The 24,561-nt window shown below is 38.6% G+C and overlaps 1 protein-coding gene across 2 annotated transcripts in view; it reads left to right on the forward strand.

The window, feature by feature from the left end:
* Positions 1-19,767, forward strand: part of MRC1 (mannose receptor C-type 1) — a 97,952-nt gene extending 78,185 nt beyond the window's left edge. For both annotated transcript variants that reach the window (XM_042991176.1, XM_007081268.3), the window contains 8 exons: positions 2,694-2,796; positions 6,679-6,911; positions 9,290-9,455; positions 10,430-10,579; positions 15,467-15,580; positions 16,263-16,427; positions 17,595-17,636; positions 18,799-19,767. In XM_042991176.1, the coding sequence (XP_042847110.1) occupies positions 2,694-2,796; positions 6,679-6,911; positions 9,290-9,455; positions 10,430-10,579; positions 15,467-15,580; positions 16,263-16,427; positions 17,595-17,636; positions 18,799-19,049 (1,224 nt within the window). In that variant the 3' untranslated portion in view covers positions 19,050-19,767. The remainder of the gene's footprint in view (positions 1-2,693; positions 2,797-6,678; positions 6,912-9,289; positions 9,456-10,429; positions 10,580-15,466; positions 15,581-16,262; positions 16,428-17,594; positions 17,637-18,798) is intronic.
* The last annotated feature ends 4,794 nt before the right edge of the window (positions 19,768-24,561 follow it).

Consider the following 24,561-nt stretch of genomic DNA (forward strand, 5'->3'; position numbering starts at 1 on the left):
AACAGGCTCCAGGCTCTGAGCTGTCAGCACAGAGCCCGACGCGGGGCTCGAACCCACGAACTGTGAGATCGTGACCTGAGCTGAAGTCGGACGCTTAGCCGACTGAGCCACCCAGGCGCCCCTTGTAAATTCTTGATGCTTGTAGTGTTGAGGGTTTATGCCCAGGACCTACTGCTACTAAAGATCCCATCCTCATCATTATCATGACTGAGCTGCCATTTGTAGAGTGCTTGCTATGTGCCAAACAGTGCCCTGGGTTCTCTTGTACGTTAACCTAAGAGACAGATGATTGTTTCTTTATTTTAGTGCTTTTAATCTTGTATCACTGAATAGTCAACTGGTCAGTATTAAACAGCACACTAGGCATTGAGAAAAACATGAACAAAAGACTTTTTTCTTACCTTAAAGAAGCTTACACTTAGGTTAGACCTCAAGTCTTTTTTTTTTTTTATTTTTTTTAACATTTCATTTTTGAGGGAAGGAGACATATCACGAGTGGGGGAGGGGCAGAAAGCACGGGAGACACAGAATCCGAAGCAGGCTCCAGGCTCTGAGCTGTCAGCACAGAGCCCGACGCAGGGCTCCAACCACGAACCGTGAGATCATGACCTGAGCCGAAGTCAGATGCTTAACTGACTGAGCCACCCAGGTGCCCCTTAGACCACAAGTCTTATATGGGAAAGAAGATAGTAAGGAATGCAAGTGTATAATGTCAGGATCCCTTATAAAGCCCTGTGTAGTTAACAGGAAAGAACTTACTATGGGACGGAGTGATCTAATCAGTAAACACTTACATAGGGAGACTTTCATTTGATGCAGAGAAGGAGCATGAGAAAGAATCAGTGAGGGCTCTTTTCCTTAAGAGGTTTGAGACAATGATCCAGAAGTTAGGTGAGGGTTGGGGAAGGCCATGCTAAGTGAGTGAAGCAAGTTAACTCTTCAAGAAAAAGGCACCACGTGGGTTTGGGCAGGAGTAAATAGCTCTGGTAGAGCAGGGCTTTTATACAGAAAAAAAGTAGGAGAAAACTTTAAAATGTTGAAAGCAGAATTTAGAGAAATTTAAATGCCCCAGGAATGAGTCTGGCTTTGTCAGACAGGCAGCAAGAAAAGGTTAGAGGAGAAACATGATCTGATCGAAATGGTGTGTTTGTGATTATTAATTTGGTAGCTCTGTGTAGGGTACCTAGTGATTTTCTGTGCAGAAATTCCTTGAATCTTCATTTACATACATGAGGGCTAAAAACTTACTGAAGAAGATGAAGCAGAATAGAGTGATAGGGGATTTGCTGGGAACAATTTCTGGATGAGAGGTGAATTTTGTGTAAAGCACACACACACACACACAAATCATTACGGCCCAAGTTTCTTTTTTTGTCTTGGGAACCTAAAGACAAGCAGAAACAACAAAAACAAAATTTGTAATCTCACCACCCAGGAAAAAACACTGTTCATCTTTCGTCGAATTTGTTTCTAGACGTTTTCTGAGCGCAAAATATAAAGTCGATTGCACGAAAATGGAATCAAAACACACAGACTGTGTTGTTACAATTTCAGGAACTTGAGAGGATTAAATACAGTGTGATCGAGAGGGTGGGAGAGAACTCTTCGTGTGCATTTTGTGGCGGAAACATGCTTGCTGTGTCCAGGCTTTCTGGAGCAGAGCACAGGCTGTAAGCCAGGGTAACAAAGATAAGAAGAGCTAAGGAGGAAGATGGGGATGATAATGATGGCCCATCTATGTGTCGGACAGGGAGTTCCTGGGAGTTGAAGCTCATTATTCGAACTGACAGATTCAAGAAGCCCAACATGTGATAAGTCAAAATCTTCATCTGACATGGGATGAAAACTTTGGCAGGTGCAGATTTCATGACTTTATGACTTGCTTTGGCTCATAGACCATCCTATGGGAAGCTAGATAGTGCAAACATATCCACAACACAGAATAGAGAACTCTTTCCAGCCTGGCGTACTTCCCTGTAAGATCGCAAATAAGATGTGAAACTTTCTAGCTCTACCCCGGCAATTTGTTCTGAATCCATAATGATGCTTTTATAAATTAAATTAGCAAATGAAAAATATAGATTATACTTATTTCCCTTTAACAGCAGGACACCTATTCTGGGGGTTGAATCAGGGGAATTTATGTGGAGAAGATATTGTATTCTCCTAACATTTGGTTGCTAAATTTTGATAGAGATTAATAGAATTTCTGATAGCAAAATTTCTCAGACCTGTCTCTAAACTTACCCTAATCTACCGGGTTGTTAATTAAAAATAGCAAGAGTTCACTGTGAGAGATCCAGGTAGAAAGTGCAAGCAGGTGCATGGAAAGTAAGGAGCAATTGAACATACTGTAAATGAAATAGGGTGATGAAGGGGTGCCTGGGTGGCTCAGTCGGTTAAGCATCTGACTTCAGCTCAGGTCATGATCTCACGGCTTGTGGGTTCGAGCCCCGCATCGGGCTCTGTGCTGATGGCTCAGAGCCTGGAGCTGCTTTGGATTCTGTGTCTCCCTGTCTCTGTCCTTCCCCCCCCCCTCAAAATAAATAATGAAACATCAAAAAATATATTAAAAAATAGGATGATTAAATTTGGAGGTTAGGAATAATGGATTTTTTTGGCTCATTAATGAATTGATTTAACAATTACTGCTTCACACTCCTTTTTTTCCCCCTTTCTCCATAAATGTACAGGCTGACTGTGTTGTTATTATTGGTGGGAAATCAAGGGATGCAGGAAAATGGATGGATGACACGTGTGACAGTAGGCGGGGCTACATATGCCAAACACTTCCTGGTAAGTTCTACCAAACCTCGCCTGCCCATGAGAGCTGGGGTTATTTAATATTTCTTATAAAATATTAAACCTTGAAAATATTAAAATTGAGAACCTTCTTCTCAATTTTACTGTGAACACTAGACTGCTCTAAAAACATAAAATTTTATTTAAAGAATAAATAAATTTATAATAAATAAATAAATAAATTTATTTAAAATTTATTTAAAGAATGGCACCTTGACAGGTTTGTTTCTCACCTCAATCCATGGATGCCCGTGACAGATGAAAAGGGTGGCGTTTTCTATAAACTATTCATGAGTGTGCCCCTTCATCCATCTGAAAAGTTTTATGCAGATTACACTTGGAGTTGGAACTTTCTCAAACTTCGTTAGAACTTTAGGGTATTTGCCTCCCTGTACCTTTTTAAAAATGTCACGGTAAGCATACCTCAGTCGTGCTTGCATAATTTGAGAACCATTGACACAGAATATCATATATGCCTCCTTGGTTCTATATTCTCTGCCTTTAAAAATGTAGATCTCGGGGTGCCTGGGTGGCTCAGTCGGTTAAGCATCCGACTTCGGCTCAGGTCATGATCTTGCGGTCTGTGAGTTCAAGCCCCGCGTCGGGCTCTGTGCTGACAGCTCAGAGCCTGGAGCCTGTTTCAGATTCTGTGTCTCCCTCTCTCTCTGCCCCTCCCCCGTTCATGCTCTGTCTCTCTCTATCTCAAAAATAAATAAACGTTAAAAAAAAATTTAAAAAAATGTATATCTCAAGGTGCCTGGGTGGCTTACTTGGTTAAGTGGCTGACTCTTGGCTCTCAGGTCATGATTTCATGGTTCATGAGATTGAGCCCCATGTCAGGCTCTGCACTGAAAGCACACAGTCTGCTTGGGATTCTCTCTCCCTTTTTCTCTCCGTCCCACCGCTGCTCATGCTTGCTTACTCTCACGTGCGCTCTCTCTCTCATTCTCAAAATAAATAAAAGAAACTTTAAAAGAAACATAGATCTCTCTCTTTTTAAAGCTGTAATTTTTAAGGAATCTCTACACCGAACGTGGGGCTCAAACTCACACCCCCAAGATCAAGAGTTAATTCATTACGAACTGAGCCACCCAGGAGCCCCTAAAAATGTAGATATCTGCTTTGTGTGTCATTGTTTATCCTAGGAAGCCCTACTATCATTTAATGAAAATAAAACAGAAAATGTACATATGTACTGAGAATCAGGATGATGGTTGTATGCACTTTATGGCTGTTTCCAGTGAAACAAGAATACAATTATCTAGCTCCACAGAAAGAGGACCAACAATGCAAGGTGGTTGAGAGATGAGGGAGGGGATAGCATGGGCTGCTATCCTCCTAAGAACAATTCTTAGAGTTTGAATTAGAAGGTGTTTGTTCTCCTACATCAAATGGATTTTTCCACACTTTCTGGGGGATCAGGGAACTCAGACCAGCTCATGGCAATGAGTGAAAATCACTTAAGATATTTTCAGATGACTGGCAAGTACCGCGGGAATCCTAAGCGTTCATTAATTCAGGAGCTTTTCTCTCTCCGCTGTGTCTTATGGCACCAGAATCTTGGGCCACGAGAAATGCCAAACATGCGATCTGTGTCTGTGTGTCGAGGAAAGGAGGGACTGTCCTTCCAGGAGTGAATGACAGTTTACAAGCTTTTTAACAATCTTTTTCTTCTTATAAGCATCTGTGTGTCGAGGAAAGGAGGGACTGTCCTTCCAGGAGTGAATGACGGTTTACAAGCTTTTTAACAATCTTTTTCTTCTTCTTACAAGCATAAGTGATAGACTATTTGCCTCCAATAAAAACTTATTAAAAAATAGATAATATTTATAATCCTATTCACATATAGAGTCATGTTTTTATGCATATGTATATTAATATATATGAGCCAAAACCCACTGTTTTAAAAAACACATAGCACCTGTTCTTTGTTGACATTTAGAAAATGCAGAAAGGCAAAAAGAAGGGAAAAAAATTCCCCACAGTCCAACCACCTAAAAATAACCTCTCAATATTTTAGTTTTCCCTTATAATTGTTTTATGACTGTTTTCATAAGCAAGTTGGACAGATGAGCTGTTTCCTAGCTGCATACAGTCTGCCACGAAACGGTTTTTTTCAGCCTGCCCTCGAGCCTCATTTGCCACTTTTAGTGGTCCTACAATTTTCTGGTGCTGTGAAGACAAACCCAGACCTCCCCAAGTTGGGAAACCGTAAGATTGTTCAGTCTCTACTGGCTGTACCATTGGAGGGTGCTGGCCTGGGTCGCTTGGTTTAAGGATATTCTTTTACCAACACAAGGTGGCAGCAACAGCAGAAGAAAGGGGAAACTGCCCTTGATGATACAAAGTTGTCACCATACCAGGCGTAATCAAAAGAACGTTCGGCATTTGTATAGCGACGGGACAAGACAGATGGTGGATTAGGTTGGTATGCAGCGGAACACATCTGAGATTTAGCCAAGACAAAATTGGCAGGCAAGGACATCTAGAACCCTAGGCCAGGGGTTGACAAATTTTTGCTTTCTGGAAAGAGACAGATTGTAAATATTTTAGGCTGTAAATATACATTCTCTGTTGCTAGCATTCCGCCATGATATTGGGCGATCATAAACAACATGTAAACAAATGAACATAACTGCGTTCCAATAAAACTTTATTTGTGGATACAAATCTGAATTTCATATAATGTTTACATGTCACAAAATATTATTCTTCGATTTTTTTTTTTTTTTTAATTTGTCAGCCATTTAAAAGCCATTCTTAGCTCCTGGGCCACAGAAACAGACAACAGGCTGACATTTGCTAACCTCTAATTCTAGGGCATCTGTTAAGGGACACAGAAAGAAGCTCTTTGGGGGGGGGGTCTATACAGTAAGTGGCACAAAGGATAGGTTGGCCTACAACAGCGATTAGAAATCCATGCTGGGAAGGGCCCCTGGGTGGCTCAGTCAGTTAAGCATCTGACTCTCGATTTTGGCTCAGGTCGTTATCTCATGGTTCATAGGGTTGAGCCCTCTGTCCGGCTCTGTGCCTACAGCTCAGAGCCTGCTTGGGATTCTCCGTCTCCCTCTCTCTCTGCCTCTCTCCTGCTCTCTCCTTCTGTCTCAAAAATAAATAAACATTAAAAACAACAACAAGATTTAGAAATCCATGCTGGAAGACTGAGGAAAAAGCTTCAGAAAGCCACAGTGACTGTGGCTTAGAAGAACTCCAGCCACTGAGTCGGTTTGGTCAAGGCGTGGGGGTGCCTGGGTGAAGGGCGTAGGCAATCATCAGTGGGGATGAAGCATGATGGTGTGATAGGGGTTAAATGAACCCGGGACTAGTATCTGGCTTCATGCCAGAATTTAAATCAGTCTCTTGAAGGTGCCTTACTAACAGGTGGAGCCAAATAGACACAAATAGATGCAAATTCATGGATAGGGTAGGACAGATGGAGGAGGGGAAGGAAGACTGTTGGTGACCTTGAAATTTGACCAAGATGGTAAAGTAAAAATTAGTAATGACAGGACAATAGATAGGCTCTTTAATTTATGGGATTAAACTGTGTCATTTCTTCTGCTCAGATTCTACATATCGTTGAATTTACGAGCCTTTTTTTTTTTTAATTTAGAAACTTGATTACATATCTATATTAATGATCTGGATGCAGTTTGGAAATTATTTAAGTTAACCAGGCATACCGATTAAAAATCAGAGCTTTGGTTTTTGGTGTGAAATGGCTTAGGAAATATTTTTAACACCTGATGGTTTGGATTGATGCTATTCTGATTGTTTTTATAATGGAATGAGATATGGTAGTAGATACAGTATATCATTGACACTCTAAGTGATGCTTATTGATAATGCTAATGAAAGATAATCTTTTTCTTCCAGACTCTTCCTTGCCTAGTTCTCCAACAACAATTCCAACAGATGGCTTTATTAAATATGGTGAAAGTAACTATTCACTCATGAAATTAAAGTTACAGTGGCAAGAGGCGGAAAATTATTGCAAGCTCCACACTTCCCTTATTGCTAGCATTCTGGACCCCTATAGTAATGCATTTGCATTTATGCAAATACAAAAAGTTAACGAACCCGTGTGGATCGCCCTGAACAGTAACTTGGTAAGATGCTGGAAACATGCGCGACTCGACACGATTTATAAATTGTGATGAAACAGGATTCTCTTTCTGTTCATTCTGCTGAGCACTCATTAAATGTAAGACACTGTGCTGGGCAATGTGAATGACACTAACATAAACTAGACCTCATCTTTTAAGGATCCAGTGCCTTCAGGGATCTAGCAAGCTAGTGATATATGTCAGAGATCAAATTAAATTTACATAACTTAGATTAACTTTCACACTGCTTTTGAATATTAAAATTAGATTCTGCAGCTCAACACTCTCAGGTATTAACTTATTTCTCTCTAGAGTGTCACAATTACAGCTCTACCATGGAAATCAAGAAAGCTGATCAGGGGCATGGTTCCTGGGTAATGAGGATACGTTTTTTTTTTTTTTTTTTGTGGCCAGTCATTCTAGAGTTGTGAGTCCTGAAGTTGTGAAGCTTCTGTCCCTGTGCGAAGAACGTCACTGCAGTCGTTTCTTTTATTCCATAATAGAAAAAGGCAGGTTGCCAGTGGCAGAGAATTGGGGTGGGGGACACAGAACTAAGAGTGGTGATGGAGTTGCTAAAATATTCCTAAAATGAGTCTTCCCTGATGCCCTCTGATGCATCTGTCTTTTTTTTTTTTAATGTTTATTTTTGAGAGAGAGAGAGAGAGAGAGAGAGAGATACAGAGCACAAGTGGGGGAGGGTCAGAGAGAGAGGGAGACATAGAATCTGAAGCAGGCTCCAGGCTCTGAGCCATCAGCACAGAGCCCGATGCGGAGCTCGAACCCACGAACTATGAGATCATGACCTGAGCCGAAGTCAGATGCTCACCTGACTGAGCCACCCAGGTGCCCCTGTGATCCGTCTATCTTCATCCATTTAGCTAGTCAACCAGCAAACTTCCTAGTAGAAGAAATAGAAATGTCAACACGTTACTAGGAGACAAAACCAGAATGTTAAAGAGAGGTATCTAACAGTGCTGCAAGAGAGAAAAGGGATCAGTCGAGTCAGGGGAGAGGGCCAAGCAGTTTTCTCTGAGAAAGTGGACTTTTTTGATGTGGCCTGGGACGGTGGAACATAAGGAAGGGAGTACCAGGAAGAGAGAAATGGACGGAAAGAGATAAAACTGGAAAGTAGGTTGGCGTCAGATTTTATAGATTTCCTAATGCTGTGCTACAGAGATCAAAATACACACTTCATGCGAAGAGTATTTCCTAAGTAGGGAAGTGAATACTTAAAAGTAAGTAGTTCCATGCTGAGTTCTGTGAGTAAACTTAGGCAAGACATTTTTATGTCTGTGTTGACTCTGTTTTTTAGTAATTAATTTGCTTGTTAGTTCACTCATTCCCTTCTTACGCACAGGGTCACAATTCTTTCATGAGTTTAACATAAGGTTTTATTACTTTTAGAAAGATTAAGTAGCTTTTCCACTATACCGACATTTATAATGAAAACAGTACTATTATCTTCCTTACATCTATAGAATTAAGGACAACGTAAGCATTATTTGATTAAATGTGGTAGAATACTACAAAATTCCAACTTGAGGTAATACATGGTTTTGATTTTGTCATTAAATCTTTGGTAATTGGCTTGGGAAATTAAATAATGCAGTTAAAATGGGACCCATGGTTCGGTTTCAGAATTCATTTATTTCATTAATATTATATATCATCTGTTGTTAGACATTGCCTGTCAGATCTTTTAGACTGGTCAAAGGATATTATTGATAAGGACTGTTTTTGATGTGGTTAATTAATTTACATGTGATCATAAATTTTGTTCCACTAAATTCAGTAAGAAGTTAAGTGTGCAAGTTGAAAAGAACAATCTGCTTTTTAAAAAATACCCAGAAGTATTTGTTATAGTTGAAAGACCATCTTCCTGGAAAGCGTGGCACCTAGGCTCCTCTGTTATCTGTCGGATCTTGCCTAAGTCATTTGTCACGTGTGCTTTTTCAACAGCTGAACATTGAGGCGATTAGAAGAGATTGTGTTTCTCTCCAAGGTCTACAAATTCAATGAAAATTACTTAGTTTTATTGTCATTTTAGTGTTGATGTAATAAATATTTTATTGGTCCTGAAGACAAAATTTGTATTTCACCCTGAAAACCTGCAAATAAAACGTTTCATAGAATAAGACATAGGTTTTTAAGTCAGTGTTTTTCAAATTAGCTTTCAAGGATGTATTTATGGGGAACTCCAAGAGTCCCTCTAAAAGAAAGGGCTCTCTCTACTGAATTGCAGTTGGTAGAAACGATTTATTACCAAATGTTGAAGATTGTCAAATCACAGTCTAAAATATACTTTTACTTCTCACTTGGTTCTTTCGGTCTTTTCTAAATGAAGCAAGACTGCACGTTAATTGTTGTTTTCGTCTTTGCAGACCAATAATGAGTACGCTTGGACTGATAAATGGAGGATAAGGTACACTAACTGGGCTGCTGATGAGCCCAGACTGAAATCAGCATGTGTTTACATGGATCTCGATGGCTCCTGGAAGACAGCATATTGCAATGAAAGTTTTTATTTTCTCTGCAAAAGATCGGATGGTAATTGAATACACAAAAACAATCAAGGGATTTGAAATTTCCTCAATAAGTGAATACACATGACTTTTGACATTATTAAACAGTAACGTCTCCTGGTTAACTTAATAAAATAATAAGGGGCACCTGGCTGGCTCAGTTGGCTAAGCATTGGCTCTTGGATGTGGCTCAGGTCATGATCCCAAGGCTTCATGGGTTCAAGCCCCGCACTGGGCTCTGCGCTGGCCGTGTGGAACCTGCTTGGGATTCTCTCTCCCTCTCTCTCTCTCTCTTTTTGCCCCTCCCTGACTCTCGCTGTGTCTGTCTCTCTCAAAGTAAAGAAATAAACCTTAAAAAAATAGCTTTAAAGAACAAGATAATAAAACATCTTCCTTCACATAACAGAAGACTAACTTGATAATAAGCAAATATACATAGATCCAAATAATGGGGACAGAAAATTTTCTTCATGGCTAGAGTTTATTTGCACTTTATAAACTTTTGAATTTTTATTCTTGAGATTATGTGATGTTAGATTTGTCAGGCAATTATGACTGGTTTTTATGTTGACAGCACATCTGTATCAATATAATTTTATCAGACTACATATCGATTAATGAGAGTCAGTGATATGAAGGTGATAATTTTCCTAGAATACAGTGAAGGGGGACTCCCTTTGCAAATTATTTTTTGATAACTTTTTTTAGGAACTTAACACCTTCGTAAATATTTATAGGTCTGCATTCTTCATTATGATGGCAATTGATTTCTATTCTACCAAAGTAGCGTCTACTGAAATACATTTAAAATGAAGAAAAGAAAAAGATACACTAAAAAGAACACCCAATAACAAAAATGGCGGATCCAAATGATTACCGTTAGAACTTTTTTAAAAAATGGTGATGGGTGATGAAATTTTCCTGAGCTGCTAATCTTTTATTCTACATAGTAGAGAAACCTCACGCTTCGCTTTGTTTTAAATGTCTTTTTATTAACAGAAATCCCTGCCACCGAACCTCCACAACTGCCTGGCAGGTGCCCAGAGTCTGAGCACACAGCATGGATTCCCTTCCATGGTCACTGCTACTATATCGAATCTTCATACACGAGAAACTGGGGCCAGGCTTCTCTGGAATGTCTCCGAATGGGTAGGTGCCACGTTTACTGTAAGAAAAATGTCATAATCACCTAGTCCGGATTACCATGGTACTTAAAAACACTGTACATTAAAATCCTGTGGAATGTAAACACACCGGCTTATTCTTCTTGTTAATTTCTATTGTGACAGGATGGTCCACATCATGCGTCCCCAATGTAATTTATAACATTACAGCCTCAAAATTTTAAAGAATTACAGTAGAAAAACAATCATTTGCTGAATAAGTCTTTCTCACTTTCTGCCCTAGTAGTCTTTTGTTCTGTAGTTTTTTTTTAATGTATATTTATTTATTTATTTTGAGAAAGAGAGGGGAGGGGCAGACAGCTTAGCATGGAGGCCAATGTGGGGCTTGATCCCACAACCACGAGATGGTGACCTGAGCTGAAATCAAGCATCAGACGCTTAACTGACTGAGCTACCCAGGCATCCTGCTCTAATATTCTAAATTGTTAGGATTGTCATTCTGAGTTATCTAGAGTGTCGTTCATTGCCTTCTGACCTCCATGGTTTCTGTTGAGAAATCACTGTCGATTCTCGGGAGGATCTCTTGTACATGATGAGTCACTTCTCTCTTGCTGATTTTAAGAATCTCTATCTTTTGACAGTTTCTCGGGGATGTGGATTTCCTTGCGGTTATCTTACTTGGAGCTCGGATAGATGTGGAGCTTGCTAGATGCATACGTTAATGTTTTTCATCAAATTTCAGATGTTTGGGGGCCATTATTCCTTCAAGTATTCTTTTTGCCCATTTCTCTTTATTTTCCTTCTTGTACATCCATTATGTATATTTTGATCTAATTGGTGACGTCCCACAAATTTCTGAGGCTCTGTAAATTTTTCTTATTTTTCCTTCATTATTCAGATGCGATAATTTCAACTTACCTATTTTCATGTTTTTGTGGTTACTTCTTTTGCTTAATCAAATCTGCTGTTAAGCTACTCTAGTGAATTTTTCCTTTCAATCATTATAATTTTCAACTCCAGAATTTTAAGAAATAATTTGTATCTCTCTCTTGATATCCTCTACTTAGTGAGACGTATCTCATACTCTTTTTTCATACTTTAGCCATGTTTTCCTTTAGTTCTTTAACATAGATGATTTGGTCTCTGGTAAGTCGAAGGTGTGACTTTCTCAGGAACAGTTGGTATTTACTCCTTGTCTTGCGTATGGGCCATACTTTCTTGTTTTTTTTGTTTTTTTTTTTTTTTGCATTTCCTGTGATGTTTTTTGTTGAAAATTAGACATTTTAAATAATATGATGTACAACTCTGGAATAAGATTCTTTCCATTCCACAGAGTGTGTTGTTTTTGCTGGGTTTTTTTTTTCTTGTTCAGTGATTTTCCTTAACTATTTTTGTAAAGTTTATATTCTTTTTCATGTGTCATCATGGTAGTTACTGCTTAGTTAGTTCAGGGGGTCAGCTAATGACAGCTTCCACACTCATACAATAGTTGACAACTCTGCCTTAGTGGGGCGCCTGGGTGGCTTATTTGGTTGAGCATCCAACTCTTGATTTTGGCTTGAGTCATGATCCCAGGGTCATGGGATGGACTCCTGTGTCACTCAGCATGAAACCTGCTAAGGATTTTCTCTCCCTCCGCCCCTCTCCCCAACTCAGCACACTCTGTCTCTAAAACAAACAAAAACCCCCAACAACTCTGCCTTAGTGCTCACTTCCTTCTTGCAGATCCTCAAGGTTAGCCAGAGTGAGAGCTTAGAAATCTCTCAGATTTTTTGTAAATATGCACATGTACACGCCCCAGTGCATGTCTGTGGCCTTGTCGATTCTCAAGAATGGATCAAAGCTTTTTGGAGCTCACTATGGACATCTTATTCCCATTTTTTCTTTTAAGCTTTTGTTGTTGTTGTTGTTGCTGCTGTTTTGTTATTCTTTTTTATTCAACTGTTATCCCTGCCTCAGGCACCTGTGATGTTAGATAATTGCATGAACACCTTCAGAGACAAGACCGTTTACATTTGGAAGAGCTCTGAATTGGGGCAAATAAAGCCAAAGCTTTGCAACTCAGACTTTCCAGGGAACTGTCAGAGAGATAAAATAATGGAAATTCTTTGAAGTGGGACTTCGCAAGAGCTCCACCGCCATTTTGATTATTCTAGTGGTTTCTAGGCTGTTAGTTTTCACTGTGATTTGGGAGCTGTCGTTTTTAAGGTAAACAGAGAGCTGAGGGTAATGCAGTGAAATTAGAGCAAGTTAAAACATCATGAAGCTCACTCTTAACACAAAAACTGAATTTTTTAAGATAAGTATTGCTGGATTGTTACATGCTGTTTATTAATCTTTAGGGTTCCAAAATTTGTCAGTGTTCTTACTGCTTTTGTAGAGGATTGCCGTGGATACTTACTGTCTCTCTCTCTCTCTCTCTCTCTCAAAAATTAAGTGTTTAAAAATAAATACATACATACATAAATACATAAATAATGAGATTTTAAAATTGCAATGAAGATGGAGAAAGTTTGTTTCCAATTTTAGAGGACTGAGTTTTCCTGTAAATAAAATGAATGACTTTCACTTACCAAAATATGTCATAAATATTTCGAAACGGTTATCATCCCTGAAATATATTAAACCATGGAATATGTGACTGTGAAATAAAAACACTAATCAAGGGGATAATCCAGGACCCAGTAACATGGGATGCAGGCACACGGCTAAGTGTAGGTTTTTGAGATCCAGAAGGCCTGGATCATGCCATGACCCTACCCTCTCCTATCTTCGGGATCTTGACAAATTACTTACCTTCTGTACTTTTGGTTCCTTATCTATAAAGAGGGGGTAGTGCTCATTTGATACGGTTGTTGTAAAAGTTTAGGGAGATCATACTGGTAAAGCACAAAGCAAAATGTCTGGCATGGAGTACTTAAAATATATTAGTGGTTATTATTAGAAAGCTATAGTATTTTACCATAAACTCTAATGCTGACGCTGAATCAACCCTAATGTAGTGTAAGGTGTTGGTGCCATAGTAATCTAACCAGTCTGTCAGTTTCCTATCTCATTTTACTTTCTACAATCCCGTACCTAGAGGATCACTACTCCTCTAGGGCACTGCATCATTCTGCTGCCTGAAAAAAAACCCAAGTGTTCTTTATCACTACCCTAAATACCAATCTCTTGCCATCTGCAGTGAGGCCCAACCCAAGTCTTTTTTCACCTGTGGGTCAGATTAGTCTGGCCAAACGGAGCCATCTGTTAGCACTCTAGGCTCCTCGCAGTAGATAAATCTATCCATCCATCCATCCTTTGTCTAACTCCTCTCACCACAAACCAAACATGGGAGAGTCCGTGTATCTGTGCGCCATGTTCCTGAGTAAGCACTATGCTTCCCTCCCTGTCTTTTCTCTTATTCCTTCTCTTCTTGGAATGATTTTCTATTCTTTCTACTTGAAATCCTATGCTTCCTACAGCTTGAATTCTATTTTTCCATGTTCCCCTTTGGTTGTTTCACCTAAAACAAGTCTTCGGTTTGACATGTCAGTTACATATCGTACTTATTTTCTCTTCTAATGCATCCGTCTATCTGTCTATAGTGTCTCCTGAACCATAACCTTGTTGAGACACATTCTATGAAAACCTGAATAGACATTTTTTCCAAAGAAGACATGCAGATGGCCAGCAACACATGAAAAGATGCTCAACGTCACTCATCATTGTGGAAATAAAAATCAAAACCATAATGACATGGCAAATGGCCAAAACCTGTCAGAATGACCGAAATCAAAAAGAAAAGAAATAACAAGTGTTGGCAAAGATGTACAGGAAAAGGAACCCGCAGGTGCCGTTGGTGGGAATGCAAATAGCTACGGCCACTATGGATAACAGTATGGAAATTCCTTAAAAAATTAAAAATAGAAGTATCATATCAATAATTCCACTATTGGGTATTTACCCAGGGAAAACAAAAACACTACCTCAAAAAGATATATGCACCCTTATGTTGTTTGCAGCATTATTTATAATAATCAAGATGTGGAAGTGTCCAGTAGATGAGTGGATAAGGAGAATGTGGTACACACACACACACACATACACACACACACAGTGGAATATTTCACAGCCATAAGAAGGATGAGATTGTGCTTTTTTTGAGACAACATGGATGGACCTAGAGGGCATTTTGCCAAGTGAAATAATTTAAAGAAAGATAAATACCATATTATCCTATGCAGAAATGGGATAAAAAAAAAAAGAATAAGTAAACAAATAGCAGAATCAGAATTATCAATACAGAGAACAAACTGATGGCTGCCAGAGGGGAGGGAGGTAGAAGGTTGGGCAAAATGGGCGAAGGAGAGAGAGAGAAAGAGAGAGAGAGATACAGGCCTCCAGTTATGGACTAACAGCAGACAGACGTGACTGACGAAGAGTAAAATCAATAAGATTAGGCATTGGTGTTAGAAAGGGTGGAAGCCAAGAGTGATTCTCAGGTTCAGGCTCGAGCAAATGGGAAGATGATGACGCTACGTACCGACATGGAAACAGTTAAGGAGGAATAAGATTTCTAGGCAAGGATTTTATGAGTTTTGTTTTGCACACGTTGAGCTTGATGTGCCCCTGAAACATTAAAGCAGAGTTTTCAAAAAAAGAGAAAAGACGCATTGTCTTACTCATCTTCTCATGTCCTTCAGCAACTCATTCGGTGTTTGTAACGCACATGATGCTTAAACCATCATATTTGCAGAATGGAAACTGAAATTCTTAGAAGTCAAATGTCCGTTCTTTGAAATTCTGTCCCTTAAGTGGAGAAGTCGGGGTGATTTTTATTACTTCTAAGATCAATACTGTCATTACAAAAATATTTTATCTGCTTAGCTATAGTTCCATCATTGTGTGTGTGTGTGTTTCTACGTTGCAGGCTCTTCTTTGGTTTCCATTGAAAGTGCTGCTGAGTCAAGTTTTCTGTCATATCGAGTTGAGCCACTTCAAAGCAAAACCAATTTTTGGATAGGATTGTTCAGAAATGTCGAAGGTAATTTTTGCGGCATGATAATCACAGATATTTCACGGTGGTGTTTGCAAAACAAGTTTTCAGCTCCAGAAAGTCTTGCCTTAAATAATGATTAATTGGTGAAGAATTTGAAAATTCAAACTCATATTTTCACTTACGATAAGAACTGAAATTTTAAATGACTCACGTATTATGTATGCTATCTTGGAAGCTGCCAATTAAAAGAGTGTTTTCTGTAGCTAAGTTAATTTAAGAAGCTTTAAAAAGCATTTTCTATCTTCAGAAAAAAATTAGGGGAGGATAAGTATACGTATTTGTACTAATTAGGAATAAATGTTCAACGAAAGCTGTATAAGAGACATATTCTTTTCAGGTTTTTTTCCCTATAATAATTGGTCATTATAATCTTGCAAACTAAAAGTCTGGTTGTAAACAACTATTGATTATAGTTTAAAATAATATGGGTAGAAATTTTGCACGAATAGGTAGAATTTATTTTAAGATGGGTGATTTGGGGGGCTGCGTAAGTGACCCAGTTGGTTAAGCATCTGACTTTTGATCTCAGCTCAGGTCTTGATCTCAGGGTTGTGAGTTCAAGCCCCGGGTTGCACTCCCTGCATTGAAGCCTATTCGAAAAAAACAACAAAAAAAACCCAAAGGTGATTTTTAACTTCTGTTTTTATTGACTTAATTTGACAACCAGGAATGTGGATGTGGATAAACAACAATCCAGTTTCCTTTGTCAACTGGAACACAGGAGATCCTTCTGGTGAACGAAATGATTGTGTAGCTTTATCCGCAGCTTCTGGATTTTGGAATAATATTCACTGTTCTTCCTACAAGGGGTATATTTGTAAAAGACCAAAAAGTAAGTAAGAATCAGGCCATCATTTCTTTTAAATGTCAAGATGTCATGTGTGGGATTATAATGTGATTTTACGTCCCTTGCAAGCCCTACCCCAGTGTAAGTGAAAAACCCACTCTGCCCTGGTGCTCAGCTATCCGCAGCTCTGAGTGAGCAGAGAGTAGCTTGCTCAGCTGACATAATGATGTTGGTATATCAGTGCATTTCTAATGGGATACCCACACAGAGGGACTGTCAAGTTGTAAGCGGTTTAGAGAGCCAGTTGACAAAGTCATCCCCACCAAGGGGATGGGGTCAAAGTTCCAGAGAGTTCTCAGAATTTGTTATAGAATAAATCGTGGAAGACCAATGAAATCTCCTTCTGAGATTAAGTGGCAGACCCTGTGAAGACACAGTTTGGGGGAATTAATGGTGTGATATGCCCACGACGTGGTACTACCTAAACTTTAATATTTTCACGCCAGTCCACTTTATATAACATCCTTCCGAAGAGATAAAATTAATTAGGGAATCTATTTAAATAAATGAATTAGGTAAATTAACACTCTCTCCCCAATAGATCTTGTTATTTTGGAATTAGGTAGTTCCTCAGTCTTTTAAAACTCTGTTCTGAGACACCACACTCTTTGGTGCAGTGTTGAAATCTTAGTTTACTTTTCATTCCAACACGCCGTGTGGTACCTTAGGCTTCAGTGGGCCAATTTCAAAAGATCTAGCCAAGAATACATGATTATTGGATAGACTGGATAGATTTTGAGGGTCAGTATCAGTGGCTCAAATGCAACTCACTGGATTGTATTTTCAGCGATTTCCATTGTATTCAAACTCTCCCTACAGCTGTAGGATGCTGATATAGTATGTATATAGATAGATAGATACATACATACATACATACATACATACGTATATACATACATTCATACCCATAAGTCTTGTAGCCTCTATCATCTGTCCTATATCGTATATCGTATATATATTGTATCCTATCTATACATACATGTATCTATACGATACATCTATATTGTATCCTATCATATCGCATCATATCATATCACCATGAACAAAATATGGAGGACTCCATGTATCTGTGAGCCAAATAATACTCATTATCTACATGCAATTATTATGGGTTTTTATAAGTATTTAATTGATTTCTTATTTCACAAACAGTTGTTGATGCTGAACCTACTCATGCATTAATTACCACAAAAGGTAAGACCATTCATTATGAAATTTTAAGATCTGTATTAGTAATGTATCAATACAGTTTGCTTGTTTTAACAACCATGATAATCCCTTCCCACCCCCCCCACCCCCCCCACCCCCGGTACTCTCAGTAGAATTGCTTGGGGTTATATTAACCTTTGTCATTATGTCATCAGCCTTCCTTGAACGATGCTCTAGAAAAGCAGACCTTGGAGTCAGGTCGGGGTTTTTACCATAGATATTATTGAAGACATTGCTGTGTTGCAGAGTTACCTTTTGGAACCCATGGGGGAAATTTCTCTCGAATCTTTGTGGGTTTTTTTTTTCATTTTTTTTTAAAGCAACCTTTTAAATTTTAAGTTTATAGACAACCTGAACATTAAGGTTCTTTACAATTTTATAGACAACTGATTTATTTCGCTTATTGTGTTAGCAGCTAAAAAAAACTCAAAGTGAGATTTAGGGTTTGCCTGCCACCTCCTTATTAACCTTACGGGTGCTATTTGTTTAATTATACTCATGATTTCAAATTTCCACTATTCTGATTTTCTCTTTTCCCTATTTTTTCTTGCTTTTTAAATGTTTATTAATTTTTTTAATGTTTATTTATTTTTGAGAGAGAGAGACAGACAGACAGAGCATGAGCAGGGGAGGGGCAGAGAGAGAGGGAGACACAGAATCCGAAGCAGGCTCCAGGCTCTGAGCAGTCAGCACAGAGCCTGATGCGGGGCTCGAACTCACAAACCGTGAGATCATGACCTGAGCCGAAGTCGGATGCTCAACCGACTGAGCCACCCAGGTGCCCCTTTTCTTGCTTTTTAAAAATCATCATTATTATTGCTAGTCTATGTATCTTCGTATGATGTATTTGTCATCAGCCTTCAGTTATTTTCAAACAGCGATAAATATTTTAAAACGTTGATTAACTAAGAGATGAAATATCCTTGCAACCGAATACTAATATTAACGTTTAAAATAATTCTTCATGTTACCTGGACTCCTGTGTTCATGTCCTGCATTTCTCTTTGACAGATGTCAAAGAACATTTGAAATGAAAGAATATATATTCTTCGTTTAGTTTTTCCAAAAAGAAAGTTGTATTGTTCTTCATAGTATTCTACCTTTGGCCTCCCTCCATCTTTATCCTTATGAGTTTGTTTATTTCCAGCTGACCCCAGGAAGATGGACCCTTCCAAACCAGCTTCCAACATGGCAGGAGTCGTGGTCATTGTGGTCCTCCTGATCGTAACAGGTGCTGGCCTCGCTGCGTATTTCTTTTACAAGAAGAGACGTGTGCACTTACCTCAAGAGAACACTTTTGAAAACACTCTCTATTTTAACAGTAGGTTGAGTCCAGGAACTAGCGATACAAAAGATCTCGTGGGCAACATCGAACAGAACGAACATGCAGGCATCTAGTCTCATAATGTGATTTTGATATATTTGAATTTCATAACATTATACTAAAATGTTAAGGTTCTTTAATTCAATGTGATTGTCTCCTTTACAATTAGTACTGTATTGCACTGGCCTGTCCTTTTCCTTTGCCTAATTGAAGAAATAATCGCTCATTTTCTAGTCTGGCAAGGTATCTTCGTGAAAGAGAGGTAATGATATTGATGACCACTTCTAAAAATATGTTAGGTGAACACACCACACCATAATGCCAACACATTTAAGCCTCACTTGTGTGTCGGTAGTGTCGACTGCCTGTGACAGAGTGATTAGAAGAACCCCAAACATCTAAGCTTCCTAAAATAGTTTAAGGTGCTCCCAAAGAAATGTTACCTATTGAATTATAATTCGGTAATTAGAAAACCATTTTGAAAATCAAGTACCCGTAACTTGTTCTTTGTTGTTTCAGGTAGCATAAAAATTTAGTCACATTTTCCTTTTACGAATCCTGACTTTTACATCAGTTATTTAGAATTGCATTTGTACATGTGCAGAAAGAATGAGGCAGCTGAGAACCTGTTTTCCCCTAACAGGGTTTTCAAGGCTGAATATTGCAAATGTGTTCTTTGTCCTGTTATATGTATATCAGGAATGCAAAGATGTGAAATAAAAATGTAAATTTGCATAACTGGGTGTACTTAGATAATGTGAAATAAACATCAAAGACAAGGTCTATTTATAATATATTTGTGTTTTGGTGATCTTGGTAAATGTAAATTTTCTTTTAAGTGTGACTTATTTATCTATTTTCTTTATACTGGTCTTTCCTCTGAAAATAAACAATTTATTACTAGATAAATTCTTTAAACTAGACCCTCCATCTGTTTGGAAAAGATGTGTTGCTAAAGCATTATGTACAAAATGAATTTTTTCTCATGGTGACTTACATAATTTCCCCAGATCTTCATCTATAACATTGATGCCACTCAGAAGTCCAAAACCAAAGGCACTGTTACTGAGAATCAGATCTCTAAATATCTTTTTGTCACTTTAATAATTCCTTTTTGCTTTTAAAAATTTTACCTTAGGGTCACCTGGGTGGCTCAGCTGGTTGAGCATCCAACTCTTGATTGCAGCTCCTGTCATGATCCCAGGGTCATTGGATCGAGCCCCATGTCAGGCTCTATGCTGAGTATGGAGCCTCCTTGGGATTCTCAATCTCTCTCTCTCTCTCCTTCCCCCCCCCCCATCTGCCCCTTCCTGGCTCACACACACACACACACACACACACTCTCTCTCTCTCTCTCTCTCTCTCTCTCTCTCTCTCTCTCTAAAAAAGGAAAAAAGAAAAGAAAAGAAAAGAAAAGAAAAAATTTTTTCCTAAATAAAGCTTCACATACATGGTGTAATACCTGGAGGTTTTGCATCTCACACAGGGACTACACTATCAGCCCATCCTTGCCTTTCTCAAGGGACTGCTCAACGGGCGGGAGCTCCTTACCTGGGGTCTCTGGATGGGACTCCTTGGATGCCATTAAGGGGTCTATGAACGTCCAAAAAATTGCATGCAAAGCATTGTACCAATTTGTGTTTGTGCCTTCTTTTTTTTTTTTTTTTTTCTGGGAAGAAAATAGATTTTCAGGTAAGTCTGTAGTTCAAAAAAGATTAAGAAGCAGAACACTGGGTAGGGACAGGATGGACTTTCTAATACCCCAACTCAGATGAGTAACAGGTGGAAAGAAATAGGAAGTGAGAGGGAGGCAATTGTGGAAAAGGTTGCTGAGCACAAACAATTCCCTTTCATCCCTGAAACACGAGAAAACAAATTGCTTTTTCTTTCTTGTGAGAATGAACCATATTCAGTTTGAAGAAGTTCTAATGGAGATGATGGCTGTAGTGTCACAGCTGTGTGTAGTGAACTGTACTACAGAAATGCCTTTCCTAATATATATATAGTACATATATAAGCTATATATGTTAGTACATATATATATATATATATACACATACGTATATAAGCTATATATGTTAGTGTGTGTATATATTAGTATATATATTAGGAATGCTATATATATTCCCCTAACATATAATATATATTCTCTCTATATAATGCTATATATAGAAATGCTATATATATTTCTAATATATATACTAATATATTCCTAATATATATACTACATATTCTCTCTTTATATATATCCCTTTCCTAATACACATATTTGTATCTCTCAAGATACAAGAGAGCATTAGAAATGTTGAATAAGGAGGAATACCTAAGTGACCATGATTTAAAAATTGTTGACACAAGTCCTTTTCATTATAACTGAGAGCTGCATCTTCACAGAAAACATTTTGGGCTTCAAACATATATCTCAGACTTAAATGTCTTACCTTTGCAAGAAATATTCCATAGTTGGCAGAGTGCTGAGCCTTATACATCCCACTCACATTATCCCCTCAAACATAAATTGTTAGGTCATTTGTATCTATGCATGTATCCAAACACAATACTAAACTATCAAGGGTATTTTGGGGGTGGGGGAGAGAAATATAGAGGGGAGAAGAGTAGTTGTATGCAGCTTTGGTTTTGATTATTATAGTTGAGCTGTGCGTCTTAACCAGAAATTCTATCTGGCGGTAAATGGTTAAGTGTTCTCCTCGATGGCTTTGCACTTGCTTCAGGTTTGCATCAGCATCCAGCAGGTGGAAGATCCTTAAGGATATTGTTTTTCCCCAGTTGAGCTCATACCATGTGAATAGTCTGTAACTTGAACTCTAAAACTAAAGCTGAGATTTGTAGACACCAGGAGACTTTTAATTCACTTTTCCGTATTCGCTAGTGCATCTGTCTGAATATCTGCCCGTTCATCTGGCAGATATTTCTGGAGCATCTATTACATGTGCTAGGCATTGAGCTAACTCCTGGAGATTCAGATGTGGGTCAGGACCAGTGTCTGTTCACAAACGGAGGTGTAGACACAGATCATTTTACAGCGATGTGGGAATGTGCTATTAGAAATACGCCTAAGATGCTTTTTCAGCTTTATTGAGGTATAGTTGACATATAACATTGTGTAAGTTTAAGATGTACACCATAATAACTTGATATATGTACATATTGCAAAATGATGACTTCAAGGTTAGGTAGCACATCCAGCCCCTCACATAATGACAATTTGAAATACACCGAAGATATTAATGGAACAGTGACGGACGCAGACGTGGTTTCAGCAGTGTGACAGCCAGGTTTCGTGGGCCTGAGGAGTTACCTTGGGTGGGGAGGGGCACTTCTGAAGAAAAATAATACAAAAAAGTAGTACAAAAGGGAAAAATCATTCAAAATGAGAAAAGAAGTCACGAGAAGTTACAAATTTTTAAAAGTCGGCACGTACAACGAACATCATAAATTCAGGATAATTGTGCTTTAGTTTTAATAATTAACTGCTGATCTACTTTGTGTTTGTTTTCTAGGATCTACCCAGAGAAAGTACTACAGACTGGTAGTTTAAACAGTGGAAGTTTGTTTTCTTTCAGAGTTCCTACAGCTTACAGTTCTGGATGCAGGAAGTCCAAGTTCACAGTCCTGGTGGGGTGGTTTTCTCTGATGCCTCTCTCTCTGGCTTGCAGATGGCTGGCCCTCTACGTGCAGGAGTCCCTGCTGTTTCTATGTGCGTCCTACCTCTTCTTATAAAGATACCAGCTACATTGGACTAGGTCACACCTTAAATACCTTATTTTAAAAAAATTGTTTTTAATGTTTATTTGAGAGAGAGAGACAGAGTGTGAGCGAGGGAGGGTCAGAGAGAGAGGGAGACACAGAATCCAGACTCTGAGTTGTTCAGCAGAGCCTGAAGCCGGGCTTGAACCGACCAACCACAGGATCCAGACCTGAGCTGAAGTTGGATGCTTAACTGACTGGGCCACCCAGGCGCCCCAATAAAGACCTTATTTTTAACTTCATACCCTCCTTAAAGATCCTATCTCCAAATACAGTCATATTTTGAGGTCTTAGGGGTTAAGGCTTCAACATTTGAATTTGGTGGGGGTAGTGGGGACTTATTTTAGCCTATAACGTTTTTTTTTTATTGTCCATTGTATTTTTCAGGGTTTTCCAGAGAAACAGAGCCAATAGGATATTCCTGTCTGTCTATCTATATATCTATCTATCTATCCATCTATCACCTATCTATCTACTTAACTATCATCTATCTAAATGGAGAAAGTTTAAGGAAAAATGGCTCATGCAGTCGTGGAGGCCTGGTAAGTCCAAAATGTACTGGATAGGCCAGCAGGCTGAAGACCCAGGGAAGAGTTGCAGTCTGAGTCCAAAGGCAGTCTGCTGGCAGAATTCTTCTCATTCAAGGAAGGTCAGTCTATGTTCTATTAAGGCCTTCAACTGATTAGACAAGCCTCACCCACACTAGGGAGGGTAATCTGCTTTACTTAAAGTCCACTGATTTCAATGTTAATCTCATTCAAAACTCCTTCATAGGAACATCCAGAGTAATGCTTGAGCAGGGCACCATGGCCCAGCCAAATGGACACATGAAATTAACCATCACACCCCTTTATATGGCAATGGTTTTGTGATATTTTTTATGTAAGGAATAGAAAGATAATAGAAGATAAGTCTTCAGCATGATAGATCAGAATTTAAAAGAATTCTTTGATAGTTTTAAGAGGTTTCTTTATATAACTTGTTGATAATATAGTATAAACTTCAGGGTTATAGTCGAATATGGGAAAACCTCTGGAATTTCATTTATATTCAAGCACTAATACTTCAGGGTATTTATTTTGTGTGTGTGTGTGTGTGTGTGTGTGTGCGCACAACAAGTAGTCATAAATACCTTTGAATCTGATGATAATCACTAATCAGTTTGTTGACATTTTTTATAATGGCATATTATGAAGGTTTGGGGAGGTTGGTATTTTGTGTCAAATCAGCTAAAAATTTAAATCTTTTTCTAATATGCTCATATGATTCAGTTCTCTTCATTCTCTTCATTAACTAAATTACCATATAACCTAAGAGTCTCTTCACTACTTCAACCTGACATTAGTCTCTTCCTGTTAATAAATTATTGCTTTGGGAATAATCAGAAAATGTTCTTCCTCATATTTCCATCCTGATGTCAGAATACTTTCTACTGGTTTTATTTTGAAATTTTCAAACTTCTCAATTTCAATTTTCTATTGGTTGATTCTTTTTTTTTTTTTTAACGTTTATTTATTTTTGAGACAGAGAGAGACAGAGCATGAACAGGGGAGGGGCAGAGAGAGAGGGAGACACAGAATCTGAAACAGGCTCCAGGCTCTGAGCTGTCAGCACAGAGCCCGACGCGGGGCTCGAACCCACGGACTGCGAGATCGTGACCTGAGCCGAAGTCGGCCGCTTAACCGACTGAGCCACCCAGGCGCCCCTCTATTGGTTGATTCTTTGCTTTGTTTCATGTTTCCATTCGTTTGACTTTCATTCTATTCTAATCCTTTAACAAATTTTAAAACGACAAGGTAAGGTATATTTTCTATACAT

This window comes from Panthera tigris, chromosome B4 (assembly GCF_018350195.1).
Source record: "Panthera tigris isolate Pti1 chromosome B4, P.tigris_Pti1_mat1.1, whole genome shotgun sequence".
Classification (NCBI taxonomy): Eukaryota; Metazoa; Chordata; class Mammalia; order Carnivora; family Felidae; genus Panthera; species Panthera tigris.